The sequence below is a fragment of the Monodelphis domestica genome, chromosome 2 (genome assembly GCF_027887165.1).
Source record: "Monodelphis domestica isolate mMonDom1 chromosome 2, mMonDom1.pri, whole genome shotgun sequence".
NCBI lineage: Eukaryota > Metazoa > Chordata > Mammalia > Didelphimorphia > Didelphidae > Monodelphis > Monodelphis domestica.
The window spans coordinates 230056519-230077182 of NC_077228.1; the positions used below are offsets into that span (position 1 = coordinate 230056519).

The 20664-nt window shown below is 36.1% G+C and overlaps 1 protein-coding gene across 13 annotated transcripts in view; it reads left to right on the forward strand.

The window, feature by feature from the left end:
* CCDC57 (coiled-coil domain containing 57) overlaps positions 1–20664 on the forward strand; it is a 323421-nt gene that overhangs the window by 226604 nt on the left and 76153 nt on the right. For 7 of the 13 annotated variants that reach the window (XM_007482813.3, XM_007482817.3, XM_056817293.1 and 4 more), the window contains 2 exons: positions 5597–5716; positions 9926–10142. In XM_007482813.3, coding sequence (XP_007482875.1) covers positions 5597–5716; positions 9926–10142 — 337 coding nt within the window. The remainder of the gene's footprint in view (positions 1–5596; positions 5717–9925; positions 10143–20664) is intronic. The other 6 variants (XM_056817294.1, XM_056817295.1, XM_056817296.1 and 3 more) reach the window with 1 other exon arrangement.

The following is a 20664-nucleotide window of genomic DNA, read 5'->3' on the forward strand; positions in this document are numbered from 1 at the left end:
TGCTCATACTTTCCTCTGGAAGTATATAGTCAGTTTTGATGGGTAGGTGATTCTTGGTTGTAGACCCAATTCTCTTGCCTTTCTGAATATCATATTCCAAGTCTTGTGGCCCTTTAGTATGGAGGCTGCCACAACCTGTGTAAACTAGAATGGTACTCCTTGATATCTGAATTGTCTCTTTCTGGCTTTTTACAATATTTTCTCCTTAGCTTGAAAGTTCTTGAATGGGGCAATTGCATTCCTAGGGGTTGTCCTTTGAGGATTTAATGTAAAGGGTGATCTATAGACTCTTTCAATGTCTGTTTTGCCCTCTTCTTTAACAATACCTGGGCAGTTTTCTTGGATAAAATCTTGTAATATGATGTCAAAGTTTCTGTTTATTTCTAGGTTTTCAGGTAGGCCTATGATTCTCAAATTGTCTCTCCTGGACTTGTTTTCCAAGTCAGTCATCTTCTCAGTGAGATGTTTCATGTTTCCTTCTATTTTTTCATTCTTTTCACTTTTCTTTATTAATTCTTGCTATCTTGTGAGATCATTAGCTTATACTTGCTCAATTCTAGTCTTTAAAGATTGGTTTTTGGCTATGATCTTTTGATTTTCCTTTTTGGTTCAGTCTATCCTGCTTTTCATGGCTTCCAGCAGGTCATTTCTGGTCTCCAATTTGTTTATCATTTCATTTGATTTTGGGGGCTTCTTTTTCCAAGTGGGAGATGTCTCTCTCTCTTTTTTTTTAAACCCTTACCTTCAGTCTTGGAGTCAATACTGTGTATTGGCTCCAAGGCAGAAGAGTGGTAAGGGCTAGGCAATGGGGGTCAAGTGACTTGCCTAGGGTCACACAGCTGGGAAGTGTCTGAGGCCAGATTTGAACCTAGGACCTCCCGCCTCTAGGGCTGGCTCTCAATCCACTGAGCTACCCAGCTGCCCCCGGGAGATGTCTCTTTTAAACTGCTATTTTCTTTTTGAACTATTTCCCACTTTTCTTGCCAAGTTTGTTCTATCTTTCTTACTTTGTTCTCCACCTCCATTCTGATTTCCTGGAGGGCTTGTGACCAATTTTCATTTTGGAGGGAAAGTTTGGATGTGTTTGCTTGTTTGTTGCCTTCCACTGTCTCCTCTGTAGATTGCTGTTTTTCTCATAATTTATCCAGGGTCAAAGTTTTTTTTTTTGTTGTTTTTTTTGGTGGTTATAGATTATAGTTCTTGGGTGTTGGTGGCCATTGCTATCTTAGTTTTTTCTTCCCTTTCCAGTCAGAAATCTGAGTGAGGAGGGTACGCAGGTCTCTGTGTATCGAGCTACAGAGCAGTATTTGCCTTGAGGCTATTTTTCAGTCTCCACCACATCTGCTGTGGGCAGCCCCTCTCTGCCCTATCTCTGCCCAATCTCCACATTCCTCAGCCTCCTAGGGTCCCAAGTCTCACTGCTCTCAGGAGTAAGTCTGTGGTGCCCTCACCCATCCCTCAAGAAGCTAGAGTTTGCTCCATGCTTGCTCTGACTCTGGCACTGTAGGTTGATCAGCTCGCACTTTGGTAGGAGTAATTTTACCCCCTTATAGCATGGAAATGCCCAAACTCTGCCTACCTTCAAGACTGTGCCCTATATAGTAGAGTCCCTTCACTTATCTGATTTGGGGTTTTGTCCTTTTGAGGTGTTTTATATCAGTTGGTGGTGAGGAGAAAAAGGCCCTTGCTTCTACTTTGTGGCCATCTTAGCCTGGAAGTCCGTATCATCTTCTTTGAAGATTTTTTTTAGTCAAAGGAAGAAGAAAAAGGATGATACCTTAATACAGAATGTTTATTTTTTTAAAAAGAGCAGTGAAGAAGGAAAAAAATTAAATGCAAGAGGACCCTGGTAGTGGATAAGGCAGGGGGATGAACAGAGATGGGAAAATATTCTAGAAAAGGTAGAAGTACATAGGATCATGGGCACAGGTAAAGGGCCTTGGAATTGAGGTGTACTTCTTATTAACTCCCAGATTTTTTGCATATTATGTGGTTATTTTGAATGGAATTTGGAAAGGGTAAGGAGTATTGCTCCATTCCCCCTCTTCCAAAAACCTGAGAACATTTCTTCTACTTCCTGCCCCTCTATCCAGTGGCCCAGTGTGAGCACTGCTCTCTTTCTGGTAATACAGGAGGCTTACAGGCAGCTTGAAGTTACCCTCTGGGTAGGTGAACTAGAAAACCTTCCTGTGACAAGGAAATCCCTTTAAAAGACTGATATATATTAATTTAAGGTCGCCAAGGAATTCAGCTATGTAATTCCTAAATGAAAACTCAAGTCAGCAGTCAACCTTTTATGGAGTTTAATTACAAACAGGAGAAAGAAAGGTATGAGAGAGAGAGAGAGAGAGAGAGAGAGAGAGAGAGAGAGAGAGAGAGAGAGAGAGAAAGAGAGAGAGAGATGGGAGAGAAGGGAATAGGGCTTAAATACCCCTTCTGTTTAGGCTGGGCCAAAAGGCCCAAGTCCTTAGATAGCTGAGGCAAAGAAAGGAGATCAGTCCCTATTACTCACGTGACCAAAATGGAGAAACAGTCTCAGGGGCCTCCACCTCCAGCTTCCTTCAGAGCCGACTCTCCTCAAAGCACCCTCTCTCAGGCCAAAAACCTCTCCAACCAACCACCCCCCAGTCCTCAGACCCCTCTCTCTTTAAGGAAACCATCCAAGTTCCCTCCCCTCAGTTCTCACATCTACCAATCACTGTCCATGTCTTCCCTGTGCCAATGGTGGCTCTAGCTTAACCCAGGACCGCCCAGAGGTCTGTGGCTTTGCACATGTCTGTTGAAGGTTATATTCTCAATAATTAAATCTTGATCCTTTGCTGCAGCCCTTCCTAAATCCTGTTAGGACTGAGTGGGGTGGAAATTGTATTTTCCAAGACCTGGTTCTGTCATTCCAAGTATCTCTATTGTATCAATTCTAAAATCAATCATGACTCAAAGAAATTCCTGTTCTATGCTTAAGCATAGGTCAAAGCCCTTTCCATTGTTCGGCAAAAGGTTTCTGTCCTAAAGTAATCTTAAGAAGGGAGGAGGAGGAACCTCTGATGCCAATGGGGTTCACATTCCAATAGAGTTCCCACTATCAATAGGGAATTTTCCAAGTATGAAATTTCCCAATGGTGAAATTTCCAACATTTATAAGTCTAAGAAATTTTAAGGTTTATATTCCCCAATACTGATCTATGATTGGGTAGGAATTACAATAAATGTCTTTTGGTGTCCTGATGTTTAGTTTATGTTGCTATTATTTTTTGAGGCATGGAGGAAGGAGAGCACAAGTGAAACTATGAAAAAATTTTGAGGTAGTGAAGAGAGAATTTGAAAGTGTTTATGTTAGGTGTTGTGTATATTAAGAAATTTAGGGACAAATTGTTTTCGGAAAGAAGAGTAGAAAAAAGTTTAAAATTTTAACATATCTCTATTAGAATAAAATCCTTGTCAAAAATACTGAGAGACCTACATTATGACAGATATAGATCTGTAATTGATCCAGTCAGCATGGTTCCTTGACTTTTTCTAATAATGCTCAACAATTCAAGAGCAGAAATGAAGAAAGATAATAGGGTTTACCCAAGATTGAATATTTGCAATGTATGTATTGTGAAAGGTCAGATGATTAATTGATTTTAGCAAGAATACATTGAAATGGCTCAGCAATGAATCTAGGCCCAAAAGGCAAGGGAAGCAAGTGAAGGGCTGATCAGTGTGGATAGGATGAGGGAAAGTATAAGAAATTGTTATTGGAGAGTAAAATTTTAAATTTCAAGATCTTGGAGGCTGAAACAGTTTTGATGAGAGTGTATTCCTGCTATTGGGTGGCAGAATTAAAATGGAAATGAATGTCATAGGAGTTGAGGTTAAGTAACTGAGGCCAGCCATAGTATTAAAAAGGTTAAGATTGTAGGTATTGATGCCTTAAGGATATAGGACTGAAAGTAATATAAATATAGGTGATTTAAGTGGTATAAGAACTTGGAGGTTGCACAGAGATCATTAGAAGACCAGAAACTAACACCTAAAAGGAAAATTAGAAAAGATTGAGATTGGCCTTGGGAGAAAAAAAGTATAGGTTTTTAAAATATAAAGATACTTATTATCATGAAAAATGGTGACTAGCTTTTCTGCTATAGACTTAATAAGGTAAACAACTGAACAAATTTAAATTCTTAAATACATAATGGAAAATATATAAGTTAAACATAAGGAATAATACTGACGATAGCAACAGAATGGTTGTTGCTTTGTTGTTGAGCTGTTTGAGTCATGCCTGTCTCTTTGTGACACCATTTGGAGTTTTCTTAGTCAGGAGATGGGAGGAGTTTGCCATTTCCTTCTCCAGATTATCTTATAGATGAAGAAACTGAGACAAATAGTTAAATAACTTTCCCAGAGTCACACAGCTAAGAAAGTATATGAGAGCAGATTTGAACCCAGGACTTCCCGTTTCTAGGCCTGACTCTCAAAGATTCTCTACTCTTTTAATGTGACCTGTTATTGTTATTATCCAACTCTTCTTTTTCCTCTTCAAGTTTAAGAGCCTTATCTTCACTTTGAAGGCCCTTCACCGTCTCATATCTTCCCAGTGTAAAGTATTAACTGTTTTTTAAATTTTCTTATTCCTTCTCTCGCCATTTTTTTCTTTCAGGACCCAAAAGGCAAATGTTCTTAATCTTCCTTACTCTCTTTCAAACCTTTTCTGTATCCTTTCTTAGAGGGCAATCAGACTTCAAAGTTGAACATTGATATAGTGTATGGATAGAAGATGAGACCAAATTGAGTGACATTATCTTGGGACAGAAACAATACCCTTCCTCAGCTGCTTAACTTTGTGTCTTTGAGCGGGACAAAAAGACTTTAGAGCAGGATAGTCATGGCAATACATCTCTGTAAACTTAACAAATAGACTAGATTCCTAATGACTCTTTTTTAGTGATGTGCTTAAATTATCTAACCTGTGTTAGTTGCCACATAATATTGACTACCATACTTAATTATTCTAGAAATATAAGCTAGTGTCTTTGAAATTAAGCCAGATTCTTGAGACCCTGGCTAGTGATAATCTTTATATCACTCCTTAACCCAGATTTTTTTACCAACCTCTTTGCTGCTTGGATAACTAAGTTTGCTAGAGTTTTTAAATGCTGAACCCTAAGATATTCATCCCACTAATATTGCCCATTTATCCATTCCAAAGCAGGTGAGAGAACATCTTCCAGGTGTTATGATTTAAATATCTTTAAACCAATTTCTCACCTCCCAACATGACAGTACATTTAAATATTTGCTCTATCCATTTCTTTGGGTGTGTTATAGACTTAGTACTTTGCATCCTTTCCTCTCTTAGAAGTATTGTAAAGAATGATAAAATAAGATTTGTGTAGCTTATTAAATTACCAAGAAAGCAGGAAAGGTAAGGGACCAGAAACATGTGAGAAATGGTACCTAATGGCCTCCAAATCAAGTATTTCCCTGACCCTGGAAATTCAGAATCAACTCCACCACCACCACCCCCAACATTAAGGGAAACTCAGTTCAGCATGTCAAATAAAACACAAAGTACCTAAGTTTCTTTTATATCAATTGTTTTATATGTCAGGAGCTACAGTATGCCCAGCAAGACTATTTCTCCAGATTCTCTGAAAATGCCCCAGAAACTCTAACCAGAAACGATACTCCAAGCAATTTTGAGGAAGAACCAAAGTTGCCTCCTGCTCAGGTACAATAGCAGTTTGTCATTTTAGTGCCATAAGAGTCTGAATTACAATTTAACATGAGAAATTGGTGATCATGCTCTTTACTTCCATAGAAGGGGTTAATTTATCTGAAGCATACCCCAAAAAGTCTACTTTTAAGATTTGGAAGGTGGAAGAAACCTTAAGCTAGGCCAGTCCCCTCATTTTGCATATGAGCAAATTAAGGCTCAGAGAACCTAAATGACATGCCTAATTTCACCAGAGTAGTAAATTATAGGTTTGGGATCCACATCCATATCCTCAGATTCCAAATAGTCCAAATATGTTTTTTCCACTAAATCACTTTAAATTGCATCAAGTTTGTTTCCTAAAAGATGATAGATGTTGTTTGACAATTCAGTACTCTTGAGTTACTTAGGACTAATAACGATAAAGCAATTTATCCAAATAGTGTTTATTGGACAGACTTGGTGACAAGAGGCTTGTATATTTAGCTAAACCAAAGACAACTAGAGGTAGGAATTAAGAGGCCTGAGCAGAAAAATACTCTTATTTTTCATCTAGAATGGTAGAAAGAGGCTAAGAGTAGATGAGCAAGTCAGGCTGCTCCATGTCTTAGGAGCTTTAGAAGAAAAGGGGCCTAGACCTAATGCGTTAGTTAGTTTTTCTGACCTGCTTTTTTTCTTCGAGTTTTTTTTTTTATTGTTATAAGACATGGCTTGGTGAGCCAAGACAGGAATATAGACATATTTCAAAATGAATATTAGGTAAAATATAAAAGATATAATTAAACACTGATACACTGTGGTACAATCAAATGTGATAGACTTCTCCATTAGGGGCAATGCAGTGATCCTGAACATCCTGGAGGGATCTATGAGAAAGAACACTATCCACATTCAGAGGAAAAACTGTGGGAGTAGAAACAGTAGAAGTAAAACAACTGCTTGATTACGTGGGTCGAGGGGATATGACTGGGGAGGTAGACCCTAAATGAGCATCCTAAAGCAAACACCAACAACATGGAAATGGGTTCTCATCAAGGACACATATAATACCCAGTGGAATTGCACATCGGGAGGGGTCGGGGGAGGGGAGGGAGGAATAGAATATGATTTTTGTAACCAAGCAATACTGTTTGAAATTGACCAAATAAAAATTTTTTTTAAATTTAAAAAAGATTAACCATTAACTTCTTAAAAAATTGTTTTTAAATCAGATCAAAAAAGAATGAAAAAAAATTTTCAATCTTATTCACCCATGGGGAAAAGAGCTAGGAGACAATGCTCTATCAGAAAGGGAATAACAAAGGGAGTAAGAAACCATAAAAAAAAGACTAAAATAAAGTTTATTGATTAAAGTATAAAGCTATTAGCCAAAATCAACATTTAGATTTTGGCACAAAAGTAATAAGGAGAATATTACAAGAATCTCTCAACCTATCTGCACATTGCATTTCATTGTGAATATAGAAAATAGCCAAATTATTAGACCGTATTCAGTACAAAGAAGGGCTCATTAAGACCTTTCTTAAATAGATGTCACATATAGAATGTATGTATGACCTTCCCCATGTGATAATTAAAATGTTTGGGAGCAAGGGAAATATATATATCAATTATGACCACTGAAATATGTTTTCTACTGTGTCTTGGTTTTATATAAATATAAGATGGTCGCCAGGGAATATATTCCCAATTTATGAATATGCCCAAGCCAACTGGGTTTTATAGAGAAATTTAATTTATAATACACTGATTAATCAATAGAAAAAGAGAAAAAGTAAGAAAGGAATAAGAATGAATAAATCAGTCAGTTGGTTTTATCACTCACCCAAGATCTCTCTAGGTAAGGCTTCTCATGCCAACCTCAGGCTCCACCTTCAAGAGAGCCTCCTTTCAAGAAATGTTTCCAGAGAATTCTCCTCCTTCAGAGCCAGCCTTCTCTCCTGGTCCTCCAACAGAGCAACCTCCTCAGTCCTCATTCAGAGCCACCTCGCTCAGAGCAAAACCTCCTTCCAGCCAAACCTCTCAGAGCAAAAAACTCTCCTCTCTCCTCAGACCCCACTATCTTTAAGGAAACCATCTAAGTTCCCACCCCTCAGTTCTCACATCTACCAATCACTGTCCATGTCTCCCCTGTGCCAATGGTGGCTCTAGTTTAACCCAGGACCGCCCAGAGGTCTGTGGCTTTGCACATGTCTGTTGAAGGTCATATTCTCAAATAATTAAATCTTGGCCTTTGCTGCAGCCCTTTCTAAATCCTGTTAGACTGAGTAGGGTGGAGATTGTAAGTTCCAAGACCTGGTTCTGTCATTCCAAGTATCTCTATTGTATCAATTTTAAAATCAATCATGACTCAAAGAACTTCCTGTTCTATGCTTAAGCATAGGTCAAAGCCCTTTCCATTGTTTAGCAAAAGGTTTCTGTCCTAAAGTAGTCTTAAGTAGGGAGGAGAAGGACCCTCCCATGCCAAGGGTTTTCACATTCCAATAGAGTTCTTACTATCAGTAGGAAATTTTTTCCAAGTATGAAATTTCCCAATGGTGAAATTTCTAACATTCATAACTCTAAGAAATTTTAAGGTTTACACCCCACAGGATAAAGAAGCATTTTAATTGCACTTGTAAAATCTATATCAGATTGCTTGCTGCCTTGGGGAAGAGGGAGAGGGAAAATTTGGCTCAAATTTTAAAAAAACTGAAGATTAAAAATTGTTTTTACATGTAATTGGGGGGAATGTTTTAAAAGCATTTTAAATTGTGCTTTTGGGGGGGTGTGCCGTGACAGATCAGAGTAGTCACCATTTTGTATGATTCAAACAAATTGAGCCAATTCTTAGAGGTAAGAAAGTTATCTTAACTCTGGACCTAGTTTCCAGACCTAATTCTTCTCTCAGCCCTTGATAGCTTAGACCCACCATTAAACTGCTTCACCTGGTATCTTTTCCAGAGTTTCCTGTATTTGTGGGTCTTGAAATACTAATTCATTGTATATGAATTTGAAAAATGCTCCTGTTCAACTTGATTATTGAGGTAAATACTACATGAAGATCTCAATCCACAAAGAGCAACTTTCTTTAAGTTATTTCATTAGGCTGGAAACAAGAAAATGGCATAATCTAAGTAAACCATGGCCACAATACCTGCCATACATAGGTGCTTAACACATATGAAAATTGAATTTGTTCAAGTGTCTTCAAATCCTAGTCACAGATGTATTCTACTCAATAAAGTCTTATCGTGTGGTCAAAGATGGATTTAATTAATGATCAGTATGTACTTCATCTGTAGCAGATAGAATCTCAGGGAAATAAGTGCTCACTATATAACTGAGTTAAATAGAAGTAGCTATTCCCTGAAGAACATGCTGCAGTGAGGACTTTGTGATTAGGAAAGGGTAATTGGACATTTCTCCAACTAAAACAGTTAGAAGTTGATTTATCCAAATTTTCTAAATCACAGAAGAATTATCCATCTGCATTGGTGTAGGTAATTTCTATACTAGAAGTTGAAATCATTGGTAGAAATGCACACACACAAACGCACATATAAAATTACTATTTATTTACTTTTAATTAGCAGTCTTTCTCCTTTTCCCCATGTTTATTCAGATAGAAAGATCATCCTAGATCTTCCCATTCTCTCCAAAAAAATATCATATCTAAATAATATATTGGGTTTAAGACTTGGGAACTCTCTGATTTAACCTCTCCTAATGCCCAAATGCTCCTCACAGAGTTTGCCATTCAATTAATTTAAACTTTTAAGTAACTACTATGTACGAAACTCTATATTGGAATTCCATGTCATGGTATAGAAATGACCATAGAGTTTTGAAAACTATGCTGATAAAGTTCTTGCGTTGGTCAAACAGTCTTACTAACCTGGAAAAACTTCCAGTCTAGTAATTGTATGTATGTCATCTAAGAAACATTTATAGGATCTTATCATTAAGTGGCTGACAACTAAGTAACTGATGCTTTTAACTCCAGAAACTAATGGGGATGGAAGGATGGAAGAAATAAAGATGAAATCACAGATTCTTGAAGTATTGGTACATATTCAGGGCACTATCCTGGAAAAATGCCTGTCATCATCAGCCTTATTCACCTACCAAAATCTCTAGTTTTTCCCTCTTTTCTATTTTCCTTCTCTATTATCAAGAGGTTCCTTGGATCTGTGACTTTCTGAAATTCTTTAGGGATCATTAGAGCTTTTCTGACTTTCACAGATCCAGCTCAACACTCCCACAAGGATTAACAAATTGGCTCAGGAGAAAGAAAACAGGTCTCCAGAACCAACTGAAGCCCAAGAACTACATGAGGAAAATAGGCAACTTACTCAAAGATCATCATCTCAGGTTGGCAGCTCCCTCCAGGATATATGGAAGATGTTAGATTTGGGATCTAGTCCTTCTGGCTTCACCTCTCAAGATGACTCCCTTCCAGGTAAGAAAAAATAGTGATCTATATATACAGAGTAGGCATTCAGTAAAGTTTGATGATGATGGTGGTTGGGTGGTGGTGGTGATACTATTGTTGTACTTGAGGTTATTACAGAAACAAATGTAATACTTTCCCCTTATTTATAGAATTATAGAATTTAGAACTAGAAGAAATCATCTAGTTCAACTCCTCATTTTATAAAAGAGAAACCTGAGGCCCTGAAAGTTTTAAGTGATTTGCACAACATGACAGGGAATAAGGAGTAGACCTGAGATTCAAATCACAATTCTATTGTTCTTTCTGCCAACATGTTACTTCTGTTTATAAATTTTTTTGTCGTTTTTAAAATCATAGTCCTGCACCTCCATTGTGTTACCTGAACATTAGCAAATGGGAAATGAGGTTCAAAGAGCAAGGAAGGTCCTTCTGTTCTACAGTTCTCTCTAGTGTTGCTGCATAAACAAGAATATTAATGTGCATTGTTTAAAACAGAGATCTTTAACTGAGTTGTAAACAGTAGTTGTTTCTCCATAAGAAGGTTATGTACTGTAATGTGGACAATGAAAGGTGAGCACCTATCTCTATATCAGTGAGATTCTATCTAGCCTGAATAGCATAAGTAGTTTATGCCCTTACACTAGAGATGCAATCAGGCATTTGCACTGGACTTTTTGTCCTTTGACTTTTTTCTCTCTTCTCACACAGACCATCCTTCTGGTGGAGACAATATCCAAACTGGCATCCTAGCATACAAATGGTAGATAAGCAGTAGTTGGGTTTGAAGTATGTGAGCAAAGCTGCCTCAAGAACACAACTTGAAAAGAAAAGGAGAGATATATGGTAGGACTACAGATTAAGACAGAAAGATGGAGGCAGGAGAAATGAAAGGGGTCAGGATGGAGACACAAAAACTGTGCATGAGTTGAAAAAGTGACTGATATTTGAACTGCATGATCCTGTGCTTAGTTCATTTGACAAGTTTGGATGGCCGACTATTACTCTGGGTCTTTAGTTCCTGGCTGTAAGTTAAACATTTCTATTTATTTAAACCAGGCATTGTCAGTGACACAGGTGTTGTCACTATAGAGAAACACAGGTGTTGATTGGCTGTCAGGAACTCATGGAAAGTTGACTGACAATACTGTTGCTATTTCAAGCTGTCAATTGTACTGTAAGGTTTCAGTGCTGGCTTCCTTACTCTCAGAAAAGTATGAAGCTTGTAAAATCTGAGAAGGGAAGCACACCTAGGGAAAAGATCTTTTGCTCTGACTAGCTCTTGAGGCCTTGGATTCAGGAGTGATACTTGTTGGTTCTGGGAGTATCCCATAGATATGGTGACCCTTGAATTAATATCTCTGAGCGTCTTTGCAACAATACTGATGGTGCCAGCAGCCTATTGCTGGTGCCTTATCCTGGGCTTTTGCTGAAACCTTTTGGTAAATATCACTTCTTTTTTTATTATTCAAAGATATTTTCTTTCCCCAATCACTTATAATAATAATTTTCAGTGTTTCCCAAAATTATGAGATCCGAATTGTCATCCTCCCAGAAATGATAAGCAATTTGATCTGGCTTACACATGTATTATCATGCAAAATATATTTCCATATTGATCATTGTTGTAAGAGAATACTCATATAAAACCAAAATTCCAAAATAAGACCATAAATAAACTAAAGTGAAAGATAGTGCACTTTGATCTGCATCTCGACTCCAACAGTTCTTTCTCTGGAAGTAGATAGCATTCTTTGCCAGAAGCCCTACAGAATTGTCCCAGATCATTTTATTGCTGAGAGTAGCTAAGTCTTTCATACTACATCATTCCACATTATTGTGTACAATGCTCTCCCAGTTCTGTTTATTATACTTTGCATCAATTCATGTAGATCTTTCCAGCTTTTTCTGGAATCAGGCTACTTATCATTTCTTATAGCACAATAGTATTCCACCACCAACATATGCCAAAATTTGTTCAGCCATTCCTCAGTTAATGGACATCCCCTCACTTTCCAATTCTTTGCTACCACAAAAAGAGCAACTAAAAATATTTCTATACAAGCTATAAATATTCTGTACAAGATTTTTTTCTCATTTTTTATGATCTCTTTGGGATATAGACCCAGTAGTACATACAAAAAGTATATACAAATTTTACTGCCCTTTGGGCGTTGTTCAAAATTGCCCTCCAAAATGGTTTGAAAGTGATATTTATCACTTTCTTTTACTGTCATATTGGTCAATCTGATAAGTGGTACTTCTGAGTTATTTTAATTTCCATTTCTCAAATCAAAAGTAAATTAGAACATATTTTCATGTGATGATTTTCTTCATCTAAAAATTGCTTGTTCATATCCTTTAACCATTTGCCAATTGGAGAATTAATTGCATTCTTATAAATTTGACTTAGTTCTCTGTAAATTTGAGAAATGAGACCTTTATCAGATAAATTTGTTATGAAAAATTTTTCCCAGTTTGTCGTTTCCCTTCTAATCTTGGTTACATTGGTTTGGTTTGTAGAAAAGCTTTTAAATTTAATATAATCAAAAGTAATTCATTTTACGTCTTATAATGCTCTCTATCTCTTGTTTGGTCATAATTTCTTCCCTTCTCCTTAGATCAGCCAGATAAACTATTCTTTGCTCCCCTAATTTACTTATGGCTTCACTCTTTATATCTAGATCATATACCCATTTTGATGATATCTTGGTATAGGGTGTGAGATAGTCTATACCTAGTTTCTGCCATACTTTTTTTCCAGTTTTCCTGGCAGCTTTTATTAAATAGTGAGTTCTTATCCCAAAAGCTGGGGTCTTTGGGTTTATCAAGCACTAGTTGCTAAGGTCATTTATCCCTGTAGATTGTGTATCTAATCTATTCCATTGATTCATCATTTTATTTCTTAGCCAATACCAGATTGCTTTGATGATTATTACTATACAGTACAATTCGAAATCCGATACTGCTATGCCACCATTCTTCACATTTTTTCATTAATTCCCTTCATAAAGTTTCATTTTTATTATATAAGCTCCACCTACCCATAAATAACATTTTCCAGTTGTTTAGATCTGACTTTATTTGTGTGAAAACTGTTTTACAATTGTGTTCATATAATTCTGTCTTGGCAGGTAAATCCTCAGATATTTTATATTGGCTAGAGTAATTTTAAATGGAATTTCTCTTTCTATCTCTTACTGCTGAAAATTGTTGTTAATAAATAGAAATGCTGATGATTTATATGGGTTTATTTTGTATCCTGCAACTTTGCTAAAGTTAATTATTTCAACTAAATTTTTCATTGATTCTCTAGGATTCTCAAAGTATATCATCATATCTGCAAAGTGATAGTCTAGTTTTTTCATTGCCTACTTTAATTCCTTCAATTTCTTTTTCTTTTCTTATTACTAAAGCAGTTGTTACTATTGCATTTCTAGTACAATATTCAATAATAGTGGTGATGACTTCCTTACTTTACCCCTGATCTTATTGGGAAGGCTTCTAACTTTTCCCCATTGCAGATGATACTTGCTAATGGTTTTAGATAGATACCACTTATCATTTTAAGAAAAGGTCCATTTATTCCTATACTTGATAGTGTTTTTAGTAGGAATGAGTATTGTATTTTGATGAAGGAATGTCATTTCTTTTGGTCTGGTTATTGATGTGGTCAAATAGGCTGATAGTTTGCCTAATATTAAACTAGGCCTGCTTTCCTGGTATAAATCACTCTTAATTATAGTGGATGATCCTTGTGATGTATTGCTAGAGTCTCCTTGATAGTATTTTATTTAAAATTTTTGCATCTATATTCATTAATGAAATTGATTTATGATTTTCTTACTCTGGGTAACAGTACCAAAAATAATTTAGTAGGATTCCTTCTCTTGCCTATTTTCCTCTTTTGTTAATCTGCATAATTTATATGTTTGTGAATATTCATCCATTTCACCTAGATTGTCAAAGAAAATAGCTCTTAATTATTGCTTTAATTTCTTCATTGGTGGTAAATTTACCCTTTTCATTTTTGATACAGATGATTTGATTTTCTTCTTCCTTTTTTTAAACAAATTAACCAATGCTCTATCTTATTTTATTTTATTTTTTTTGCAAAACCAACTCCTAGTCTTATTTATTAGTTCAATAGTTCTTTTACTTTCAATTTTATTAATTTCACCTTTGATTTTTAGAATTTCTAATTAGTCTTTAGTTGGGGACTTTTAATTTGTTCTTTTTCTCATTTTTTTAGTTGCTTGCCCAATTCATTGGTCTTCTTTTTCTCTATTTTGTCAATGTAAGCATTTAGAGATATAGATTTTTCCCAAGTGCTGCTTTGGCTGTATCCCATAAATTTTGATATATTATCTCCCGTTTTTTTACAACTAGATTATTTAGTTTCCATTTAATTTTTCATTTGTATTTTCATGAACCCTTATTGATATTAAATTTTATTACATTATGATATGAAAAGAATGCATTTATTATTTCTGCTTTTCTGCATTTGGTTATGAATTTTTTATACCCTAATATATGATCAATTTTTGTGTAGGTACCATGTACTACTGAAAAGAAGGTATGTTCCTTTTTATCCCCATTCATTTTTCTCCAAAAATCAGTTAAATCTAACTTTTCTACAATTTTATTCACTTCCTTCACTTCTTTTCTTGTTTATTTTTTGGTTTGGTTTATCTAGATCTAAAAGGGGGAAGTTGAAGTCCCCCACTAGTTTACTACTTCCTTCAGAAGCTCATTTAATTTCTCCTTTAATAAATTTTGGAGATTATGCCATTTGGAATATATGTATTAAGTATGGATATTACTTCATTGTCTGTAGTACCTTTTATCAAGATGTAACTTCTTTCCATATCTCTTTTAATTAAATTAATTTTTGCTTTAGCATTGTCTGAGATCATGATTTCTACTTCTGCTTTTTTTACTTCAGCACAATAAATTCTGCTCTAGCCCCTTACTTTTACTCTGTGTGTGTTTCCCTGCCTCAAATGTGTTTTTTTAAAGCAACATATTACTTCCCCCTCCCTTCTATTATCCCACCTTTCATATTCCTTTCTTCTTCTCTGTAGGATAAAGTATAAGATTCTATATCCAAATGAGTATGCTTGTTATTCCCTCTCTAAACCAATTCCAATGAAAGTAAGATTTAAATATTGCTCATTACTACCTTCATCCTTCCCTCCACTGCAATAGTTTTTTATATTTCTTTAGGTAAAATAATTACCCCAGGCCCTCTCTCCCTTCCCTTTTCTCTCAGTACAATTCTCTTTTTCACATATCATATCATCCTAATCAGCTTACTCCCATATCCTCTGTCTATGTATACTCCTTAACTGCTCCAATATTGGTAAAAATTTTAAGAATTATAAATATCAGGGACAGCTAGGTAGCTGAGTGTATAAAGCACCAGGCCTGGAGATTCAGGAGGTCCTGGGTTCAAATCTGGCCTCAAATACTTCCTAGCTGTGTGACCCTGGGCAAGTCACTTAACCCCCATTGCCTTGCCCTTACTGCACGTCTGCCTTGGAACCAATACACAGTATTAATTCTTTTTTTTTTTAAACCCTTACCTTCCGTCTTGGAGTCAATAGTGTGTCAACACTGGGAAGTGTTTGAGGCCAGTTTTGAACCTAGGACCTCCCGTCTCTAGGCCTGGCTCTCAATCCACTGAGCCACCCAGCTGCCCCCACAATATTAATTCTAAGACAGAAGGTAAGGGTTTAAAACAAAAGTAATTATAAATATATTTCCACATGGGAATATAGACAATTTGACCTTATTGAATCCCTTAATTTTTTTTTCTTTTTTATATATCTTTGTATGATTCTCTTGAGACTTGTATTAGGACATCAATTTTTCTGTTTAGGTCTGATCTTTTCATCAGGAATTCTTGGAAATCTTCTATTTTATTAAATAACCATTTTTTACCTTGAAAAAATATACTTAGTTTTGCTGAGTAGATGACTGTTGTAAATCTAGTTCTTTTGCCTTCTGGAATATCAAATTCCAAAATTTCTAATCCTTAAATGTGTAGGTTGCTAAGTGCTGTGTAATCATAACTGTAGGTTTATAATATTTGAGTTTTGTCTTTGTAGCTGTTTGCAATCTTTTCTGTTTGGCTTGGAGGCCCTTAAATTTAGCTATAATGTTCCACCGAGTTGTCATTTGGGTATTTATTTTAGGAGGTGATCTGTAGATCTTTTCAACTTCTATTTTACTTTCATCAGGCAATATCAGGATAATTTTATCGGATAATTTCTTGTTATATGATGTCTAGGCTGTTTTTTTTTATCATGAATTTTAGGTAGTCTAATATTTCTTAAATTGTCTCTCTTAGATCTATTTCCAGGTCAGTTGTTTTTTCAATGAAATATTTTATTAATTGTTTGGAACTAGAAGTAAAAGTGAAAACCTCGGTGATCTAGTTGTCTTGTCTATGTTGTTCTACACTTGTTTTGTACACTGACCATGACTGCCACCATATCAGCAGTACTTTAGTGTCACTGATTACTGCTCTATTCTACTGTATATGATGTTGGAATTGAGCAGAAGTAATGAAGGTGAATGAGAATAGTAGAGAATAGCAAGGACCTAGTAAGTGCAAATAGTGAGTGCTGTGAAGTGGCTGCATTATTCAGATTCACTATGTATATTTCCATTGTTCTAGATCAAATTACCATATGTTACCTATATTATAACTTTGGGTAGTATAAATTTTAATAAGATGACCACTTCAAGCAGAATAATAGGCATTCTTGGGATAGTAGGTGCATGTTTGTATTGTTACCAGTAAATCAGGACAACATTGATGGGGCTGGTGTATACTTGTGGCAATAGTGAACAGATTCATACACATCTATGTTAGTGATAAGTGGATCAAAAGACAAGGATCAAGGGTGTGGGAAGTACTGTAGGAAAACTGAACAGGGTGGACAGGTGAGTGAGGCCAAGACAAAAGAGTAGGTGATTTCCAAATTCTATATAAAATGGTTTAGACCCAAATGGGTAAGGACCAGATCAATGGAGTGATGCTATATTTCACCAGATATGCTAAAGTATAAACATTTAACAATTTTTGGTCTGTGGTCCTGAGGACTTTTGGTTCACCTTGAAAAGGTTTGGTTAGGGGAAAGAAGTTAGAACTACTAACCAAAATTTCTTTCTTATATAAAAAAGTTTTATGTATATATAGGACAATTAGATGGCACAGTAGATAGAGCATGAGGTCTATAGTCAAGGAAACCTAGACATTTACTGGCTGTGTAATCCTGGGCAAACCACTTAACCCTGTTTGTCTCAGTTTCCTCATCTGTAACATGAGCTAGAGAAGGAAATGACAAACCACTTCAATAGCTTTTTCAAGAACACCTTAAATGGGGTCACAAAGAGTTGGACACAGCCAAAATAATTGAACAATGTGTTTCTTAAGAATTTAGATTATTGAGATTGTAGGTAATTGATTTATACACTATCATTATTTTGTGAAAAATAGTTCATTGTGTAATTTAGATAATATTCTGGTATTGAAATGTTTTACATAAAATTAACTTGTTCAAGTTTTTACAACAATTCCGTAAGGAAATTATTTCAGTTATCCTCACTTTACATATGAAGTAACTGCACCCAATAAAAGTTAAGTGACCTATCTAAGGTATCACAGCTTGTAAATGATAAAGCCAGAACACAAACTGAGGTTTTTTTCAATATCATTGAGTGTTCCTTCTACAATATTTTATTATCTGATAAAAATAATTGTGAGTTCAGGAGCAGCACTACAGAGAGCTCTTGTGGGAAATGTGGGAGAGCCTGGCAAAGTTGACAAAATGAGGGGAAATACAAGTGCCCAGCTCTCTCCCACAACTAATTCAACAAAGATCAAAAAAAGAACCAGATCAAATGATGGTTTGAAAATCCAAGAGGAAAGTACAGGGGACCGTACTGAGAGATACATTGTGGAAAGATGGTGGAATAAAGCATGAAGCTTCCTCACTCTCTTATTACTCAAACAACCAAAAATAATTCCACACAATTAATGCTAAAAGTGGCAAAAGCAGACAGGAGTTAGACATGAAGCTGAACAGGGACCATTAGGGAAGGTTTTTGACTAAGTCCTAATGCTGAAAGCCTGGGGGTGGGGGTGGGGAGGCAGGAACAAAGGATGTAGAGTAAAATAAACAAGGGAACCCTTCAGGGCAGGACCAGCCCCAAAGCTTGTATCCCTGAAGATACCAATGGAATCCACAAACATAGGACCTTGGGAGAAGCTGTGTCTGTTGCAGTCTGAGCTCTGGAGAACATATACACTACAGAATATTTTGGTTCCAGGACCTGGGAGTAGGAATGTAAGCCTGGCTCCTAACAAATGAGGGACTTTAGAGATCCAAGGAATGCAGACTTTTTCTATCCTAGGCTACAGCAGTAGGAGAAGAAGAAGGAGGAAGGAGTGGACACTGGTGAATGTGGTTGCTGAAGGCCTGGGGCCCCATCAGCTGTGGTAATTCCCAGGAGTGTGGAGTTCACTGGATTCTTGTAGTTACAGTGCTGAAACTGTCCTTGATCTCTAGTTGGAACACATGAGGTCAATCACAGGCTGGGACTTGAGTTGGGGTCTGGATTATATCAAACCCTATACTCTTAAAAACCAGAATAACTAAATAGGACACTTGGGGGGGAAATCCTGAAACCTGAGGTAACATACCCCAATGCCTTAGGAACTGTGGGACTCCAACAAAAAGCCAATAATTAAGTCTAATGACTTGGTCGCTAATTTTTTTTAAATGAACATGCAAAGAAGGAAGAACCAAATGTTGATAGCTATCATGGAGACACAAAAAAACTCAGTTCAAACTCAGAGGACAATGAAGTAAAAATACCCACTTAAGAAATACAATAAAGGCCAAAAACTTAAAAAGAGCTTTTGAAAGAGCTTTAATAGGACATTAAAATGAATGAAGTTGAGGAAAAATCAGAGGAAAAAAAGAGGAATGCAAGAAAATCAAGAAAATTATGAAAGAAATATCACTCAAATGGAAAAACAGGTTCAGAAACTCATGGAAGAAAATAATTTATTAAGACTATAATTGAAAAAAGAGAAGCTAACAATTTCCTAAGACAAGAAGAAATAATAACACAAAATCAAAAGATTGAAGTAATAGAAGATAAGATGAAACATCTCACAAAAACAATTGACCTGGAAAATAATTGTTCTCCTGGAAAGATATGATCCAAAAATAAATAAATAAATATATAAATGAATGAATGAATGAATGAATGAATGAATGAATGAACAAATAAATAAATGAAACAGTTTAGACACCGTGTTCCAAGAAATCACCTAGGAAGCAAACTGCCAAGAAATTCTAAAATCAGAGGGTAAAATAGAAATTGAAAGAATCCAATGATTACCACCTCAAAGAGACCCAAAGATGAAAATGCAAAGTAACATCATTGCTAAAGTTTTGTAGCTCCCAAGTTAAGGAGATATTATATGTAACAAGAAAAAAACCCCAACAATTTAAATGCTGTGTTAACTACAGTTGGAATAATAAAGACCTAGCAGCTACAACATTAAAAGAATACAGGACATGGAATATGGTATTTCATAGAGCAAAAGAACTAGGACTGCCACCAAAAATAACATCCAGCAAAGATAAGCATAATTATAAAAGATAAAAAGGGGATATTTAATGAACTAAAATAATTTCAGCTATTCCTGAGAGGAAAGCCAGAACTCAGTAGAAAATTTGATCTACGTACATACAAAGGTAATGAAAGACATAAACAACCAAAAAGGTCAAATTATTTAATTTTTATGGGAAAATGTAATATTTGGCTCCTGGGAGTGGCATCATTGCCTGGGTATTTTTGAAGGAGTGTGTATAGATGGAAGACAAGATTGAGGTGAATATAATGGAATGAGCCTAGAGTGGAGAAGAAAGGAGGTAGGGTGGAATGATTATTTCATATGTAGAAAGAATGAATGGAAGAACTTACACTGAGAAGGAGAAGAGTGGAAAGAGGGCTGGTAGTACTAGATCCCTATTCTCATCAGACCTGGGATAAAGAGAGAACAACATACACAATTGGAAAGGTAAAAATCTTCTTAACATATAGAGAAACAGGAGGGAGAGGGGATGGGATAACTGAGGGAATAAGAGAAGGAAGGGTGGATTAAAAGAAAGGAGGGCAAGAGGGTGAAAAAAAGATGCATACCTAGAGGGGAGTACATATCAAGATGTAGGTGGGGATAGGGAGGGACTCTTAGGACAAGATAGGGGAGAGATTTTTAGAATCAAATTCATATCAAGAAATAAGACCGCATGGTTGGGGATATGTAAGATTTTTGGAATGGTGCATAGAATTAAACGGGAAGGGGAAGGGACAAGGGATGGTTTTTGAAAGGTGTGGGCCAATTTCAAATTAGTAAGGCAAGGAAAAAGTCATTAAGGGAAAGTTTTTTGGACAGGGTTTTGAATTGAAGAAGCATTGGTTAAGGGAAATCAGACATCCAAGGAGG